At 55.9% G+C, this 16,662-nt stretch overlaps 1 protein-coding gene across 1 annotated transcript; it reads left to right on the plus strand.

The window, feature by feature from the left end:
• The first annotated feature begins 2,067 nt into the window (after nucleotides 1-2,067).
• Nucleotides 2,068-12,000, plus strand: PKDCC (protein kinase domain containing, cytoplasmic). The gene is made up of 7 exons (XM_063078191.1): nucleotides 2,068-2,869; nucleotides 6,922-7,044; nucleotides 7,697-7,968; nucleotides 8,602-8,681; nucleotides 8,928-9,035; nucleotides 10,691-10,864; nucleotides 11,073-12,000. Exons 1-7 carry the CDS (start codon nucleotides 2,231-2,233, stop codon nucleotides 11,165-11,167), a joined length of 1,491 nt encoding a protein of 496 aa, XP_062934261.1. The 5' UTR covers nucleotides 2,068-2,230; the 3' UTR covers nucleotides 11,168-12,000.
• The last annotated feature ends 4,662 nt before the right edge of the window (nucleotides 12,001-16,662 follow it).

Here is a 16,662-nt window from a genome sequence, read left to right on the forward strand (position 1 = left end):
AAGTATTTCCCCTGCAATGGCCTCCTCATGGATTGAGATGTTTGGCTGGGTAGATATCTATGGGGAAATTGCTGGAAGGGAAACGGAGCATCTTGGGATTGCAACTGCTCCTCCCAGAATCCCCATTCCTTCCTAGTAAAGGAGACCCCGAACTGGTAAGGAAATGGCAGCCATATTGGGGTCACAGAGGCAGACAGGCTTTCCCTGACTCAGCTGTGGGCCAGGGGGCCTTGTGATCCACCCAGCTCCCCCTTTTCCCCAGGGGGCTAAGTTGGACAGAGGCTGAGTGTGAGGGGAATGTTTGCTGTTTGCTGCTGTTCCCTGTTGACTTTAGCCAGTAGCTCTGTTTACAAACCCAGGTTGGTTTTCCCAGCACAGTTAATTAGACCAAAGACATCTGGCGTGAGGGCTGCGGAGGGCATCTGCTCAGAGCCTTACCCCCACACCCTGCAGTCATGGGCCAGGGCACGGCAGAACAGCTACACAGGAGTTCCTGCAGACCGATTCCACCAAATCCAAAGTTCTCGGGGGATCATGGCTTCCTTCACCTGCCTTTCCTCTGATTGCCAATTTAGACTGAGCTCCAACTCTCCGAATCTTAGGGGACCAAGGAGTCGGGGCTGGAAGACCTCCCCCCGTGGGATCATAAGCTGGAGATCAAGGAATCAGCTCTCTCCTCTGCCCTTCCATGTCCATAAGAAGCAACCAGAAATTCCTGACCCCTTTCTCATCACAAAGACCCTGCATTCCGTAGGAACACCAGACTTCCTCAGGGAAAATCTTCCCTACCTGGACACCCCCTCAGAAAGGAGGCTCTGGACCCTTCTCTTCCTCCCTGACCCCTCCCTAGCCAACCCCTAACACTGTGGGAAAGAGAAGAGATTAACCTGCCCCAGAGGGAGGCAGGAAGGTGCTCAGGAAGGCGAGGTGGCCAGTTTCAGGGCGGTGGGGAAGTGGAGAGCTGCGAGGGGGAGGGGCAGCGGCTTATCTCTCCCAGGAGGGGGGAGCTCACTCCAAACAGCTAATGCACTGGCGTGTGAAAGCCCCTCAATTAGCACTAATGATGCAATCAGGGAGGGAGGAGGAGGGACCAGAGTTCTGGTGGAGTCAGCACCAACTTACACACTCCCTTCCTCGGACAAAGTGGCCCCTTCAGACACAGCGACGCACACACTCCACAGACAGCATCCGTGGGCACAAATGCACTCTTTGCACAAACTACTAGCATCCATATGGTTTGTGATCCGCTGCTGACCCCATCAGACCCCAGGGATCCCAGAGGCAGGGGGGTGCACCCCCAATTAGATTCGGGGCTTCAGGGACAAGGCAAATCAGAAACCAGAAAGCCTTGGTAGAGAGAGTTGAACAGGGCATCTCCGAAAAACCTCACGATCGTTGCTCTCAGCCCAGACTTCTCGTCCCACACGCGCTCGCAGGTGCCAGCCCGGCTGCGCCCGCCTCCCCACACCCCAACCTAGAATCCGGGGCTGGCCGAGGAGCCGCCACCCCCTGCCCCATGCGCGAGAGGCGGGACCCACGCGCCTTCCCTGCTCCCGGCACGCCCCGAGGGCCCGGGGTCCAGGGAGGGAGCTCTGGGATAACACCGACCCGCGCGCCCGGACGCCGCCGTCGTCCCCTCCGGAGCCCGTCACCCGCCGGCCTCGCCCCTTCATCCTCCCCCCACCCCGCCCGCCCAGCTCCGTTTTCCGCCCGCCGGTCCCGTTATGCGGCCGCCCCAGCCCCGTTATCCGCCCTTGCGTTAAGCCGGGAGCCCGTCGCGCCGCGGGACCGCCGCGTCCCCTCCCCCGCTCCCCTGCCCGAGCTCGGGGGGCCGCGCGCTGGGCAGGGCCGGAGCCGCCTCCGCGCGGCTTCCCAGGCCCGGACGGCCGCGGGAGGAGGTCCCGCTGTCAGTCAGCGGGGAAGGCCGGGCCGGGCGGCCGGAGGGGGCGGTGCCGAGGACGCGCTCGGGCCGGGAGCCGGGAGGCGGAGGCGGAGGGGCGGGCGCGGGGGCGGCTCCGGGCCTTATAAGCAGCGGGGGCAGGGCGGGAGGAGGCAAGTGTCAGGCCGATGTGTCGCCCGCGAGGGGCCGGGGTCGGGGCCGCCGGGGCCATGCGCGCGGGCTGGGCAGGGGGCCGGCGGGGCGCAGAGCGGAGCCGCCTGGGAGCCTGAGCCGCCCGGGGCTGGGGCCGGGGATCCGCGCGGGGCCGGCCGGCCGGGGGGGAGGGGAGCGATGCGGCGCCGGCGGGCGGCCGTGGCCGCGGGTTTCTGCGCCTCCTTCCTGCTGGGCTCCGTCCTCAACGTGCTCTTCGCACCGGGCTCGGAGCCTCCGCGGCCGGGCCAGTCCCCCGGGCCCTCGCCGGCCCCTGTCCCGGGCCGTCGCGGGGGCCGTGGAGAGCTGGCCCGGCAGATCCGGGCGCGCTACGAGGAGGTGCAGCGCTATTCCCGCGGGGGCCCCGGGCCCGGAGCCGGCCGGCCGGAACGGCGGCGCCTGATGGACCTGGCTCCCGGCGGGCCGGGCCTGCAGCGCCCCCGGCCCCCACGGGCCCGGCCCCTGCCCGACGGCGCCGCGGGCTGGCTCCCGGCTCCCGGCCCGGGCTCCCCCGTCCCGGGCCCTCGCCTGGGCTGCGCCGCGCTCCGCAACGTGTCTGGCGCGCAGTACGTGGGCTCAGGCTACACCAAGGCCGTGTACCGGGTCCGCCTGCCCGGAGGCGCCGCGGTGGCGCTCAAGGCGGTGGACTTCAGCGGCCACGATCTGGGCAGCTGCGTGCGCGAGTTCGGGGCACGGAGGGGCTGCTATCGGCTGGCGGCCCACAAGCTGCTTAAGGAGATGGTGCTGCTGGAGCGGCTGCGGCACCCCAACGTGCTGCAGGTACGAGGGTGAGGGTGCGGGGGTGAGGGTGCTGGCTGGGCGTGCCCAGGCCCCGGTCACTCTGGCTGAAAGAGAACTGCTTGGTGACTGTACCCAAGTTAAGCTGGGCGCAGAAGCTGGACCATGGCGCTTTCCACTGCACCACCCTGCCTCTTACTCCTGGTGGACATCCCTTTACCGAAGGACTCCCGGGTTTCTCAGCTTCCACACAGCCCTTAAAGACAGGCCAACACAGAAGGTCCCAAAACTCGGAGTGTGGGGCCATCTGTTCGGACTTAGGACTCTGCTCCTGGCTGGAGTTAGGGTGTTGAATGCCAAGGACATTTCCCAACTGCAGTGATGGGATCCCCCTTCCTGATGGAATCTGAACCCCACTTCCCTCAACCTCCAGTGACTTGTCTGGCTTTGAAGATGGGGTAGGAGAGCAATGGGGTTGTGAAGGGCTGGAAAAAGGCCATGTATCAGGCTGATTCCAGAGAGTTCCCTGCCCCACCCCCACCCCACCCAGAAGCTACTGGAAGGGGGTTGAGGAGTAGGCCAGAAAATGCATGGCCCTTCCCAGAAGTGACCCTGGGGTGCCTTAGGCCTTAAAATGGGTCCTTGAACCCCTGGGAAAGCCTCAGGGTTTTAGCTGGGTGGACAGAGTGAGGGCCTGAGGGTCTGAATGTCACCTCATCTGAGCGTATATGGCCAAGAGTCTGGAAAGTTCAGAAGGCCAGATACCCAGGTTTCTACTAAATGGGACTCTGCCTCCCCTGTTCACTGCGGGGTGGGGGGGTGGGGGGAATTTTAGAGATAAGACCCCCACTTTGTCCCCTCCAAGCTAGACTTAGAGCAGACCTCTCAGAATCCCAGCACTTCCCTAACACACACCACTTCCTCTCTCCCAGATCTCCGTCCTTGAGTCGGCCCTAGGAGTAGACAAACTGTTCCCTGTGCACATGTCTGAGCAGTCTGAGAGGGGAATCCCTAACTGCTCTTGGCCCAGTGAACATAGGGTGTGTGCAGACACCCCAGCCGATGAATCTTGCCGGCATCTTCCACCTCCCAGCAAATGAACCTTTCTGCACCCAGCAGAACTGACCGCAAACCCAGAAATCCCGCCCTGCTTTCCTTAGGAGTGAGATGAGAGCGCAGGCCTGGAGGGATGGGTGGACACTGCTGAGCAGGAGAGAGAGGCCCGAAAGCTCTTTACACTCCTGCTGGCTCCCAGTCTGCCCCAGGACACCCCCACCATGGTCAGACCCTTGTGACAGGGTCCCAGGCCCTGAACCATAGAAGGAGGTCAGGCAGAGCTGGCAGTCGTGAGTGGTTATGCCTGGCTGCACGGCTGACACTGTTGCGGAGCGTCAGAGAGTGAGCGGCTGGTTACGTGGCCATTATAACTGGGAGGACCTTGTTCTCTTCACCTCCCAGGGGCTCTTGGGATCACTTTGGAAACCCTGGGGTGTCAGCCAGATTCTGAGGGGGTGGAGAGGTTGTGAGTGACTTAGCAGGACGTTAGTGTTAGTTGATTGACTCAAGGCCCCCTCCCTTAGGAGGGGCTTGATGCATGATGTGCTTTGCTATCTGTGAAAGAACTTCTCTCTCACTCACCCGCCCACAAGCATGCAGCTCACCCCAAACCCACATATCACAGAGCAGTCCTCCCCTGTAATGTCAGGCCCCCAGCTCAGTTCTGAAGGCGCCAAAAAAAAGAATTACAGTTGAATAGTGTGCACACGTCCCCCCACCAAGCAAGACTGAGTCTGTCTGGGGTTGGCTGTGTGGCTCTTACAGGGTCAGAGAGACAAGGTGGTTGCTTTAGGACACAAGGGTTGCTAAGGTGGAGAGGTCCCCATGTCCTTTCTGCCCAGGGGAAAGAGAAAAATAGGGGACCCTTAGTGTGAGTTTAGAGACTGCTTTGGGGGTGGGTCTCCCCCACTTATCAATCCTGACCCCCAGGCCAGTGTCCCTCTGGCTTCTTCAGCACCACCACCTCTGCCAGCAGGGAGGCCTACGGTGGACTCTTCCTGCTCAGGAGGCTTCAGTGCCAGCGTGCGGGGAACTAGAAATAATGTTGTTTTAATACCTCTTAATCGTTTAAAATTTCAAAACCGTTTGACTGCTGAACTGGGGAGGAGCCAACGAATGTTTCTAGAGTTCCCTGTCGCCCAGGCCGCCCGAAGCACCCTCCCCCTCTCTGAGCAGCCCAAAGTTGGTGCTGTGGGTTCTCATAGAAAATGCCCAGGAGAGCAGGTCCCACTGTGCACCTCCCAGCGCTTGCTCTGGTCCCTGAGGACTGCCTGGGGGAGATCTCTGTACCCATCTTCTGTGACCCCTCCCCATCCCACCTCTGACACCCATGCACACACATTCCCTCATATGATAGATGCCTCAATAGCCCAGGATCAAAGGGCACAAGGGTTTTCCCTCCTCCCAGCTCCCCTCATACTGGGGGCCTCAGGCCTCCAATGGGCCCCTAAGCCTACTTAGGCCCAGACTCTGGCCCTCTTTGAGTATATTTCTTCTCCCAAACAAACAAAAGATGGGACTGAAATGCCCAGCTTCATGCTTCCTGGAGGGGTTAGTGGTGTCTTTTTATTTTTTCCTGAGGGGTGTTGATTAATACCTCGTTAACAGCGCATTTAACGACCTCCGGGTGTTTAATAACCTTCAGAAGTTTCCCACAAAGGCCCAGACTCTGGCGAGAAAATGAGAACCAGGCCCTGGGGCTGCTCCCCTTACCTCCCCCCCAACCCCCACCAGGGTCTGGGGCCTCCTTGGACTGATGGGGGGGTGGAGAAAGAGTAAAGAAGAGGGTGCCTGAGACTGCCCCCAGTCCCCCGAGTCACAGTCCAACTGACCTGGTGGCGGACACTGAGTCACGCTTTCCCCCATGCCAGCACAACTGCAGCAGCTTGCTCCAGGGAGGGGAGCTGAACGGCACTCCAAGGGAGGGAAGGGGGCATGTGAGGCTTGGAGTGGAGCTGGGAAAGGTGTGGATGATGGCATGAGGGTGACAGTGTGCAGGGACATCTAGCCCCCACCCCCACCCTTCTACCATGGACCCTTCCCCTCTCCCGTCCAGCTGGACAACTCCGCCTTTGTGTTCCTGTGCCACAGGGTGCTGGTTGTTCTGAGCCCCTAGCTCCTGCGGAGTATGCTGGGAGAAGCCTGGAGAAGTAGAGCTGTCTGTGGATGCTGGTTTAGGTAGTAGTGATAGTCGGGCTGTGCTGCCCAGAAGGCCCTGACCAACTGGGTGATACCAAACCCCTCCCCCAGATGATATAGAGTGGGCAGTTCCTTGTGACCATGCCACCAAGGGACTGATCTTCCCTGGGAACCATCCCTCTCTACCACCCCCATTGATGCATGTCACCCACCCACATATGCAAAGAACACCCAGGGATGTGCCCCTTAGATACTTTGTTCTTATCAACGCTTGTTACCAACCCTGAGGAAGCTTGCCTCAGCACACCAAGCAGAGAAAAAGTAAAGCAGCCAGAAAGTGGAGATGATGAGAAAGAGACAAGGATTGGAGTTGGGGTTAGGGGGAATGTACTAGTCATTTGCTGGCTTGTGGATTAGCAAAGGATATTTTTGGAAAGAACCAGGTTGTTGAATCAGAGTGGCATAAATTCCCATTCCTGGCTCCTGGGTTTATTAACTGTGTGACTTTATGCAAGCCACTTAACCTCCCTGAATCGGTTTCCTCACCTGAAATTGGAGATAATAATAGTACCCACTGTGCCCCTTAGGGTTATTATAAGAATTGAGTTTTGTATATAGAGCATTTAGCATGGTGCCAGGCACAGGGTTAACGCATGGTGGCCAGACTGCCCGTTTACCTTAGTGGCAAGAGGTGAGGGGCTGATGTAGCCAGTGGGATCTCTGGCTGCAGGGAAGAGAGGCAGGCTTCCCAAGCAATGCTGCTATTCTCTTCTGGCCTGAGCTGAAGCAAAGGCCTAGAGATGGCTGGGGGGACAGAGGGAGGGGTATCTGACAGTCCAGCCCTTCTCTGTCCCCACCCCCACCCTGTGACCTAATGACCTGCCCTGGGCTTCCCACAGCTCTATGGCTACTGCTACCAGGACAGCGAGGACATCCCGGACACCCTGACCACCATCACGGAGCTGGGCGCCCCTGTGGAAATGATCCAGCTGCTGCAGACTTCCTGGGAGGATCGATTTCGAGTGAGCAGGGAGGAGGGCTCGGGCGCTGAGCTCTCTGCTGGAATGGTTCTGCCTTAGAAGGCCAGTTCTCCATAGCAGATTTGACTCCTCCTCAGCCGAGGGAGAGGGAGGAAAGGAAGGAACACAGGCTGACTCGGCCATCGGCCAAAGGGTTAGAAAAAAGAAGCAGGACATAGAAGATCTTGACATTCTGTGCTCTTGCTCTCCTCACCCCTCCCCTCCCAATCCCCCACATCCCCCGACCCGTGTGCACACCCATGAAAACACACTCAGCTTGGCTGCAAGGAGGGCCAGTGTCCTGGGACTAGGAATGACCTTAGGTCATCTTGACCTTCCCTCTGTTTCCATACACTGAACTAAAACCACACTCAAGATGCAACTTCAGAGAAGGGATTCATTATCCCCAGACCCCCTGTTGCCCCTTTTCTACCCACTCCATGTTATTTGCAAGGTCAGGCTAGCCAAGGGTTAATCGGAAATCACTGGCCTCCTCTCTAAGGCCTCTGGTTTCAGCCTTTATTGAGCATGGGGGCTTATAGAAGAGAAAGGCCAACCCCCCACAAGCTAATTCCAGAGCCCAAAGAAGGGAGCCCTGGGGTCCCTCCGGCCCCCACCCAGGAGAGCAGTGAGCAGCCCTGTGTCTGCCCCTCAGATCTGCCTGAGCCTGGGCCGCCTCCTCCACCACCTGGCCCACTCCCCACTGGGCTCGGTCACTCTGCTGGACTTCCGCCCTCGACAGTTTGTGCTGGTGGATGGGGAGCTGAAGGTGACAGATCTGGACGATGCCCGTGTGGAGGAGACGCCATGTGCAAGCAGTGCTGACTGCATACTCGAATTTCCAGCCAGGAACTTCACCCTGCCCTGCTCGGCCCAGGGCTGGTGCGAGGGCATGAATGAGAAGCGGAACGTCTACAATGCCTACAGGTGACTACCCCCGCTCCGAAATTCCAACCAGAGAGAGAGGGCCTGAGAGGCCAGGGCAGGGAGATAGCCAGGATGGGGCCAGGAGGCCAGGGAGGCAGAGAGACACAGCCTTGACCAGTGGAGTCGTGGGGGCAGGGAAAGGCTGCCACCCGTCAAGAGGGAACGTTTGGGCCCCTGATGGTGAGGCTAAAAATAGACAGCTCCAAGGAGAATCTGGGTTGGGGTTGGCAGCTGGAGGCTTCTTAAAATAGTGTCAGACTCAGAGTCTAGGGCTGATGGGACTGGCATTTCCCGTTCGCACCCTGGCCTTAGACCTCTGGGAAGCCCCTCATCAGGCCCAGCCATGGGGCTGCTCTGACACTGCAGGTTAGTCAGGAGATAATGTGGGAAGTGCCGGGGGCGCAGAGGAAAACAGACCTCAGAAGCACGGTATGAAGTTGCTTGTAGTCTTAGCATGTGCTCAGACCCATTCCAGAGTCTGAGTAGACTCTGTGTTACACCCCGGGGATATGCCTGGTAGCTAGGCTTGAGGGATCAGGCTCCCTGGCCGGACCGGGGTTCTGTCCCACATTGGGGTAGAGGAAGAATGTGTCCCCAAAGCCTGTACCCCTGACTCCCTTGTTTCTGCCACAGGTTTTTCTTCACATACCTCCTGCCCCACAGTGCCCCGCCCTCACTACGGCCTCTGCTGGACAGCATTGTCAACGCCACAGGTGAGCATTCCAGGATCCATTTGCTTCCTACCACCTGCCCCTCCCCCAGCAGGACTGGGGGCAAGAATGACCCAGGGCAGCACGGGGTCCAGAAACCATCATTTCACAAGGTGGTATTCTGTGGCAAAGCCCCTCCCAGCCCACCAGTAATCTGGGCCCAGGCTCCAGAAGGGGAGGCAGCTGGCTGCCTAATGCGGGAAGGAGTAGGAGCACAGGCATCCTGCCACAGCCCACTGCTCTCTGCAGGAGAGCTCATCTGGGGGGTAGATGAGACCCTGACCCAGCTGGAGAAGGTGCTGCACCTGTACCGGAGCGGGCAGTATCTACAGAACTCCACAACCAGCAGTAGCACCGGTGAGTGGCCCAGCGGGGATCCAGGGACTGGTGGAGAGGTGGGAAGCAGGTGGGACAGTGAGTGATCCCCCCTAACTGGGCTAAGTGGCTCACCCTTCCTCCGGGGACCCCGTCTCCAAAGGCCACTCTAAGGACTCACTTGGAGTGATGCAGAGACTACTGTTTAGCCTTCATTTTGAGGTCTCTGAGCTAGAACAACTGTAATTCTGCTTTGAACAAGGGGGTGGGCACTGTACCCCTTCTCAGGATGGCTCCAAGCCCCACCATGTACTGGCTCTGTGACTTGAGCAAGTTACCCCTTGAGCCTCGCTTTCCTTATCTGTGAATCGGGTTCAATATTACCTACCTCACAAAATTCTTGCGGGGATTAAACACCTGGTGAGGTGTGTAAAAGCAATTAGCACATTTCCTATTTCACAGCTGGAACACAATGCATGTTTGCTTCTCTTTCCTTCCTCTGCCATCCCAGGGCTAGGAGGGTTGCTGAAGGTAGAGGGGGCTCCACACTGACACCAGCCAAGAAGCCCCAGGTCAGGGGGAGAATTCTGGCCACTGGTTACCAGCTGTGGTCCCTCCACTGGGCTTTAGCCGTGGTTGGCAGAGGGGCGAGGGGTGAGCAGCCTCCATATTCAAGGAGCCCTGGCCAGTGTTAGGGGTGGGGGAGCCCTCGTTAGCCCTGTAAATAAAGTTTAACGAGGTGAACAATGGCTGGTTCTGTCCCTGAGGACACCGTTTATGGGGCTATAAATCACAGCCAGCCCTGGACTTTGGTCTAGTCCCTGGGAGGAGGAGGAGGAGGAGGAAGGAGGGCGGGGTGGCCAGAGGCCCAGGGCTTCTGCATTGTCAGTCCAGAGCTGGGGCTTCACAGGAGGTGGAAAAGACTGGGGAGAACAAGAGGCCTGCCACTGAGCGCTCCCTGATTGTGAGGCATTTTCAGATCCTCTGCGGCTCTTTCTGTATAATGGGGAGATGTCAGATTCTCCCTCCAGCCCCCTCCCCAAATTCTCTAGCCATGGATTTTTGGTGTACTATGTTTATTTACATACCTCTTAACTTCTAAACTCCCTAACTGCCCCCCAGGCCTACCTGAACAGCTTCCCTAACCTCTCTCCCCAAGGCTGGGAGAAGGGGTCACTGAGCAGTGTTCCGAACCCTTGCTACTCAGTGTGGTCTGCAGACCAGCAGCACTGGAAGCTGGCTAGAAATGCAGATTCTCAGATCTCACCCCAGACCTACTGAGTCAGAATCTGCATTTTAACCAGATTACCTGGTGATTCACGTGCACATTAAAGTTTGAGAAGCTGGGGCTAAAAGTCTAAAATGTCCTGACCTCAGCAGCCAGCCTGGACAGCTGGTGGCTGTGTGTGTGTATCTGTCCCATGCATGTGCCCGCCATCTTGTGCTGCCTTAACCAGCTGCCTGCCCTTAGATTTGGTAGATGTGTATTTCCCAAAAACCAAGTCTGCACTTTGCCTTTATTGAGTGATCAGCCCAGTCCCAACACCAGTGGCTGCCTTCATCTCCATGCTAGGAAGACTGGGCTGGATTTCAGCTTTCATCCAGGAACTGAATCTCACAGCCCCTTTCATAAAGTGGCCCCAGCCCTCACCCCTCAGCACACCGAGTTCTTACTTTGCTCCATCCCCCACCCACAGAGTACCAGCGCATCCCAGACAGCACCATCCCGCAGGAGGATTACCACTGCTGGCCATCCTACCACCACGGCAGCTGCCTCCTTTCTGTGTTCAACCTGGCTGAGGCCATGGATGTCTGTGAGAGCCATGCCCAGTGCCAGGCCTTTGTGGTCACCAACCAGACCACCTGGACAGGTGAGCCAGTGCAAGAGGGCATTTGGGGGAGGCAGCTGGACTTCTCTGTAGGAGGGGTTCACAGGTAGCAGGCCCCCAGTGGGAGCCAGAAAGGAGGCTGAGATGAGAAAGAAGTATGTATGTCCTCAAGGCAGTAGCATTAGGGAGAGTGGCCTTGCCTCCAGGGAGAGAAGCATCCAGTCCTGTTACCTCTCACCTCTGCCCTCAGGTCGGCGGCTGGTCTTCTTCAAGACTGGATGGAGCCAAGTGGTTTCTGATCCCAGCAAGACCACATATGTGAGGGCCTCTGGCTTACCTACCTGAGGGCTCAGCTGAGCACCCTCGCCAGCTGGGCTTGCCTGTGGAGGGAGTGACTAGCACTAGCAGCACTGCATGTCACCTGGGAACTCCTACAGATGAGGCTGACATCCCAGACAGACCGATGTGACCAGGACAAACGTGCAATAATGCGAAATGTTAAAATGTGAGTTTACCAGCCTAGATGTGGGACTGCTGGCTCCCAGGCCAGGAATCACGGGAGGCTGACTGCCTCTCCAACCCTCTGGGCTGCAAGCAAGGCTCAGGATAGTCTTCCCAATGGGGGCTGTGTCCCTCACTGGGACAGTTCTGTGGGCAGCCTCATCACTGTGTTCATAGTGTGAGAATGTAGCCAAAGCCCTGCTGCTGCTGCACAACGGCAGGCAGTGGGCTGCGTGGGGACAATCGGTCATGGAGTGTTCTCTCAGCTTAAGCTCCAGGCAGGGGACTTGGCTGCGGGATGCTCTGGGATGTGGGTGATTGTGTCCTTGGGGAGGCTGTCTCTGGCCTCCCGACAGGGGGTACTCCCAGGCCGGCCCAGGGGTCGGGACAGAGGAGCACACCTCCAGATGAGCCAAGACTGGGGTGGAGGAGCAGGTTGCGGTATGAGCCAGGACCTGGAGCGGGGGTGAGACCGGGGCCTTTCTGCCTCATTTGCTTTCAGTGAAAGCCGCAAAGCAGCCAAAACCAGTCTTTCCCCCCTCCTGGAGTTTGTATATCCAGAAGCTTTTGTACTTATTCATTAAATTGTTTATTTTTGTAAAAAAAAAAAAAAAAGAAAGAAAGAAAGAAAGAAAAAGAAATCAATCAGTTAATAAAATGATGTTTCACAGCAAAAACTCTTCCCAAGCCACAGTTTCTTGGACAGTGACTTACTGGTCCTCACTTAAGTCTTTGGTATATGGTTGGGGGTATGTGTGTGTGTGAGTGAAACCTCAGTGGCAAACACTGAAGTCACCAAAATGTGTTTTCAGGCCCTGCTCCCATGGTGCCCACCTCCCCGCTTGGCCCTCCACATCCATGTGTGGAGATTCCCTTTTCCCCTAAGCCTTGTTATATATGTATCCTTAACCAAAGGAGTGATGTCCTCATGGCTGGATGTCAGCTGCCTCGATTAACTGGTGGAGAAATAGTTCAGGAAGGAGTCATCAGGGGACCCTGAGCAACATCCAGAAGGGTTGGCTTTGCCTCTGCACAGGATTGGACTTGGCCATCATCACCAATGCCCACCACAAGGTCATGGGCACTTTTCTTTTTCAGAGCCTTTCTCTGAACAAGAAACAAGGAGGGTGAGGACAAAGGAGGGTCTACGGAAATACCAGCCATCACCTCTCTGGATTTTAGGAGAGAGAGAGTGTTGAGCAGGGCTATATGGAAGCTCAGGGCAAAAAAAAAAAGACCTGAGCATCTAAGATCACACAGAGGCCAGAGAGAGTTTCCACGGCAATGTGGGTCTTCTGAGAAGAAATCCCACATTCTCTCTCCTGTATACCATCCTCCTTCTAGAATATTCTCAAAGGGCACAAACATTTGAGGGCTTTGAAAAAAAGTAATCAAACTTTAACTCAGAACCCAGTTTCTCCACAACGACATGGTTGGTGAAGTTTAACATGTAGGAGACGTCCCTATTGTCCTAAGTGATTGAGGAGCCAATGTTAGCTCTAGGGCCCTCATCTTGGCCCTCCGCCCCCCAAGGTTGGCAGCTCCCCACCACCATCCCCAGCCTACACACCCTGCATCTTACCTCTGGCGTCCAGGCTTGTGACAGTGGGCAGAGGGGAGAGTCAGAGCCTCACACCATGACTCACCGCAGCCAAATCATGCCCGTGCTCACCACCCTGGGCCCGCACCCCTCTGAGGGGGACCTCGTGCCCATCAGCTTCCAGGCCTCATTCCCCAGCTGGACACACCTGCTGCAGACACACAACCCAGGCAGTATTAGATTTTACACGACCCCCCCTGTGATTCCCCAACCATCATCTAACCTATGCAGCACTGAGGACAGGAGGAACCATGCTGCCAGGCTGGGCCCAAGGAGGTGCCAGAACTGATGATAACCTCTGCGAGGTCTGAGGTGGGAAAGAGAAGGCTGAAGGTGAACCAAGCACTGCCTTCTGTGCTTCGAGGGGTTTCCAGATGAACAGTTCACTGGCCCATGGAGAGGAACAGAGGAAAACAACACTTAAAGAGGGCCGGGCTCCGGACTCAGCACAGTTGATACAATTATTCCAATTTTACAGACCTGGAACTGGAGCCTGGCCATGGCTGCCGCGTGATTAATAAGCATTCAAATCCCGCCTAACTCAAAGCCTGTGCTCTGTCCAGTACCACATGCAGCCTCCCAGAGGGGAGAATTGCAGCAGGAGGGATCTATGTGAGTTAGGGACACTCCTCCTTAAGTGTATGACAAATCAAAATGCAGGCCCAAAGGGCATACAGTCTTTTTAGAAAGATTCACCTGCAGGTGGCCAATGGAATGGTAGCTTCTTCCTCAGTGAGTGAGCCTTGCCTTAGAACCTATTTCTGGGGGCAAAAATGGCTGGGCTCAGTCCTGCAGAGTAGAGAGAAGGGCATTCGCAACTGGGAATGGAGAGGTGAGGAAGTGCCGGAAAGACAGCGGTCGAGAATGAAAGCCTGAGGCAAAATCAGTCCTCCCCATTTATAGTTTCCACATAGCCACCTATCTCCTTGGAGAACTTTCAGTTCCTGGGTGCTCCTTGTCCTCCTTCCTGCAGAAACCAGAACCACATCCCCCTCTCCCTCCCTGCAAAGCCTACGTTCTTTCCACTCCACTGCAACGCCAGTGATACCCAGTGTATTGGATGGAAGAAATACATTCAACCCACAGAAGCGTCAGGTGACATGTGCCAGAGGAGGGAAGCAGTGGGTAGATGGAGGGTCCTTTCCAGAGTGGGGAAGCAGAAAGCAACTCGGGAGGGAGAGGGTTGCCTAGTGGTTACCCATGAGGTTCCGTGAGCTGGGCAGGAATTCAGGACAGTTCTACCTTTTGCTTAGAGTGATCAGGGCCATGGCAACTTTCCTGAGCCTCCATTTCCTCATCTGCATTTCAGATTGATAATATCTGCTTCACAGAAGCATAATGGAAATTGAATGAAATTATGTACGTGAAGGTCTCAGCCAGCATCAGGGAACAGTAAGTGCTTAGGAAATACTGGCTGATACTGTCATTGTTATTGTTATTAGTGAGCTGAGCACTCAATGTGCACCCGTGGCCTGGCCTGGAAGAACATCCAGGTCAGCTGGGAGGACCTGGGCACGGGCCGGATTGACCCTAGGCCCACCCACCTCCATCCTCCTCCCCAACAGGGAGCACTGCCCTCGACTGGGGGAGGTGGGGCGTGGCTCTCGGGTCAGTGCCCTGGGATTTGAGTGTGTGGCAGACAGGAGGAGGAAGAGGATTAACATGAAAGCAGAAAATGGGATTAGGAGGCCTCAGGATAATGTGCCCACCCAGCCCCCAATCCATGACAACAGCTTCTGGCATTCCTCTGTGGCTTCTGGAGCCCGGGGCATGTAAGACTTGGTTGCCCCTGCACCCAGGGCAGAGTGGGGAAAGGAGACTTGGTGGTCTCAGAATGTGAGACCACTCAGTTTGCTGGGATGTGGGGCTCTGCTGCTACTGGCCACAGGCAAAGCCTGAGTGCAGTTATGTGCATTTTCTCATTCAGTCCTCATGGCAACTCTGTGAGATGCGCTATGACCCAGAGAGGTGAAGAGCTGACATTCAAGCCTAGGCTATTGCACCCAAAGACTGTCTCTTCCCCTCCACCTGGGAGCACACTGTCCACCTGAACCTGCAGGATCAATGATCCATTCACACCTGCCACTTCCCCTAGGAAGGAGTCCCAGGACCAAACTCTGTGGGCAATTAAGGAGTTAAGGACACAAGAATGAGGGTGTCCCCAAAGAGCCTTTGAAATCCATTGTGCTGGACTTTTATTTTTCCCTATTCACCTCTCTCTCTCTGTGCCCCAGCCAAAGCTACCACCCTCAGATGGAGAAAGTGCTACATCAGTCCCAATTAGGTGAAGAGATGGGCCAAGATATTTCTTAAAAGTGCCTCTCAAGCTCTAGAGACTCCCTGACAACTTTGTTCTCCTATCCCACTCCATTCAAGATCCCTGTCTGCCTCCTTTGTTTGGGACTGTGATCCCTTATCTCCCGCCCCATCCCATCCAGCTCCCCTCCATGCTCTCTGCAGCCCTCTTCTGGCCTCATTCCAGCTCCAGAATGTCTCTTTTGAGGTACAGTGACAAGAATTCCCCCCTCTATCACTCAGGGCCCCAAAAGGAAACAGAGAGCACAATGAACATAAGATACATTTACAGATGTGGGGGTACAGGGTAACCCCAAGGGACAGTGCTGTAATGCAGGGCCAGTAGCAACTGAGCTTAAGCCTTCTCTACCCAGGGGAGGGCATGAGAGCTGTTAGCAGAACCCAGAAGGAGGACCCAGAACGAGCCAGGTAGGGTGGTACCTCAAGAAGAGAAGTGACTGAAGGACATAGGTGGAGGAATGAGCACACAGGAGGAACATGTGCTCTCACTGCACTGTCCTTCCTCCCTCCCTCAATCTCCTGCAAGCTCTGCATGAGCCAAACCTAACTTGGAGGCAGAGGGCCAAGGAACTGGATGTGAGGTCCGTAATTGTCAGCCCTCTGAGACCAAGCTCAGGGTGAAGAAGGGAGGTGAGAAGATCAGGAGCACAACGCCCACTTCACGTGTGAGTTTGGCTTGAGGGGAGGGCAAGAGAAGACTTTTCTTTCTTGTTCCCAATTCCATTCTTAGACATTCAGCTATTTGCTGTTCTGTTTGGATGAAGTAACATCTTGGGCCCAAACCTTCAGGGAGTCCTCTACAGCATGCATTCTCAACAGAGCTGCTGTCATCCCCAAGACAAAATTTGGTTCTTGGGAGATGAGAAATCTTATATATTACAATGGTCTGTCGCCTTCCAAAAAGCCACAGGACAGAAACAGGTATACAGTATATCCATGCTATTCAAATTTCATGCGAGGTGGTGGCAATTAGAAAAAAGTATATAAAAAAGTACCGGGGGGATGATAATAATAAAAAACAGATTAAGAAACACTGGATTATAGAAACCCAAAACCCTTTTTTGGGCTGTCACTAAGAGCTTCAAACCCGTCACCCATAAAAGTGCAGCTTATACTATTATTCTCTAAACAGATATATATGTATATGTTTATATGTTCTCTCTTTACACAGTTCATAAGAAAAACAAAGTGCAATTTGAATTATTTCTCACTTCGTGCTTTCCTCCACCTGCCCTTATCCATGGTGAACATCTCGTGGGCCTCCTGCACCTCCCGGCAGCTTACAGCCCTTTCCTGGTTAGTGTTCCTGGCATCGAAGAGCGCAGGGTCATAGGCAAGCTGGAGGATTTCAGTGTGCACTCACTCCTCTCTCAAGTGATCAAGCCACAAAATATCTCTTGGATGCTAGTCACCATAATGAATA

This window comes from Cynocephalus volans, chromosome 14 (genome assembly GCF_027409185.1).
Source record: "Cynocephalus volans isolate mCynVol1 chromosome 14, mCynVol1.pri, whole genome shotgun sequence".
Classification (NCBI taxonomy): Eukaryota; Metazoa; Chordata; class Mammalia; order Dermoptera; family Cynocephalidae; genus Cynocephalus; species Cynocephalus volans.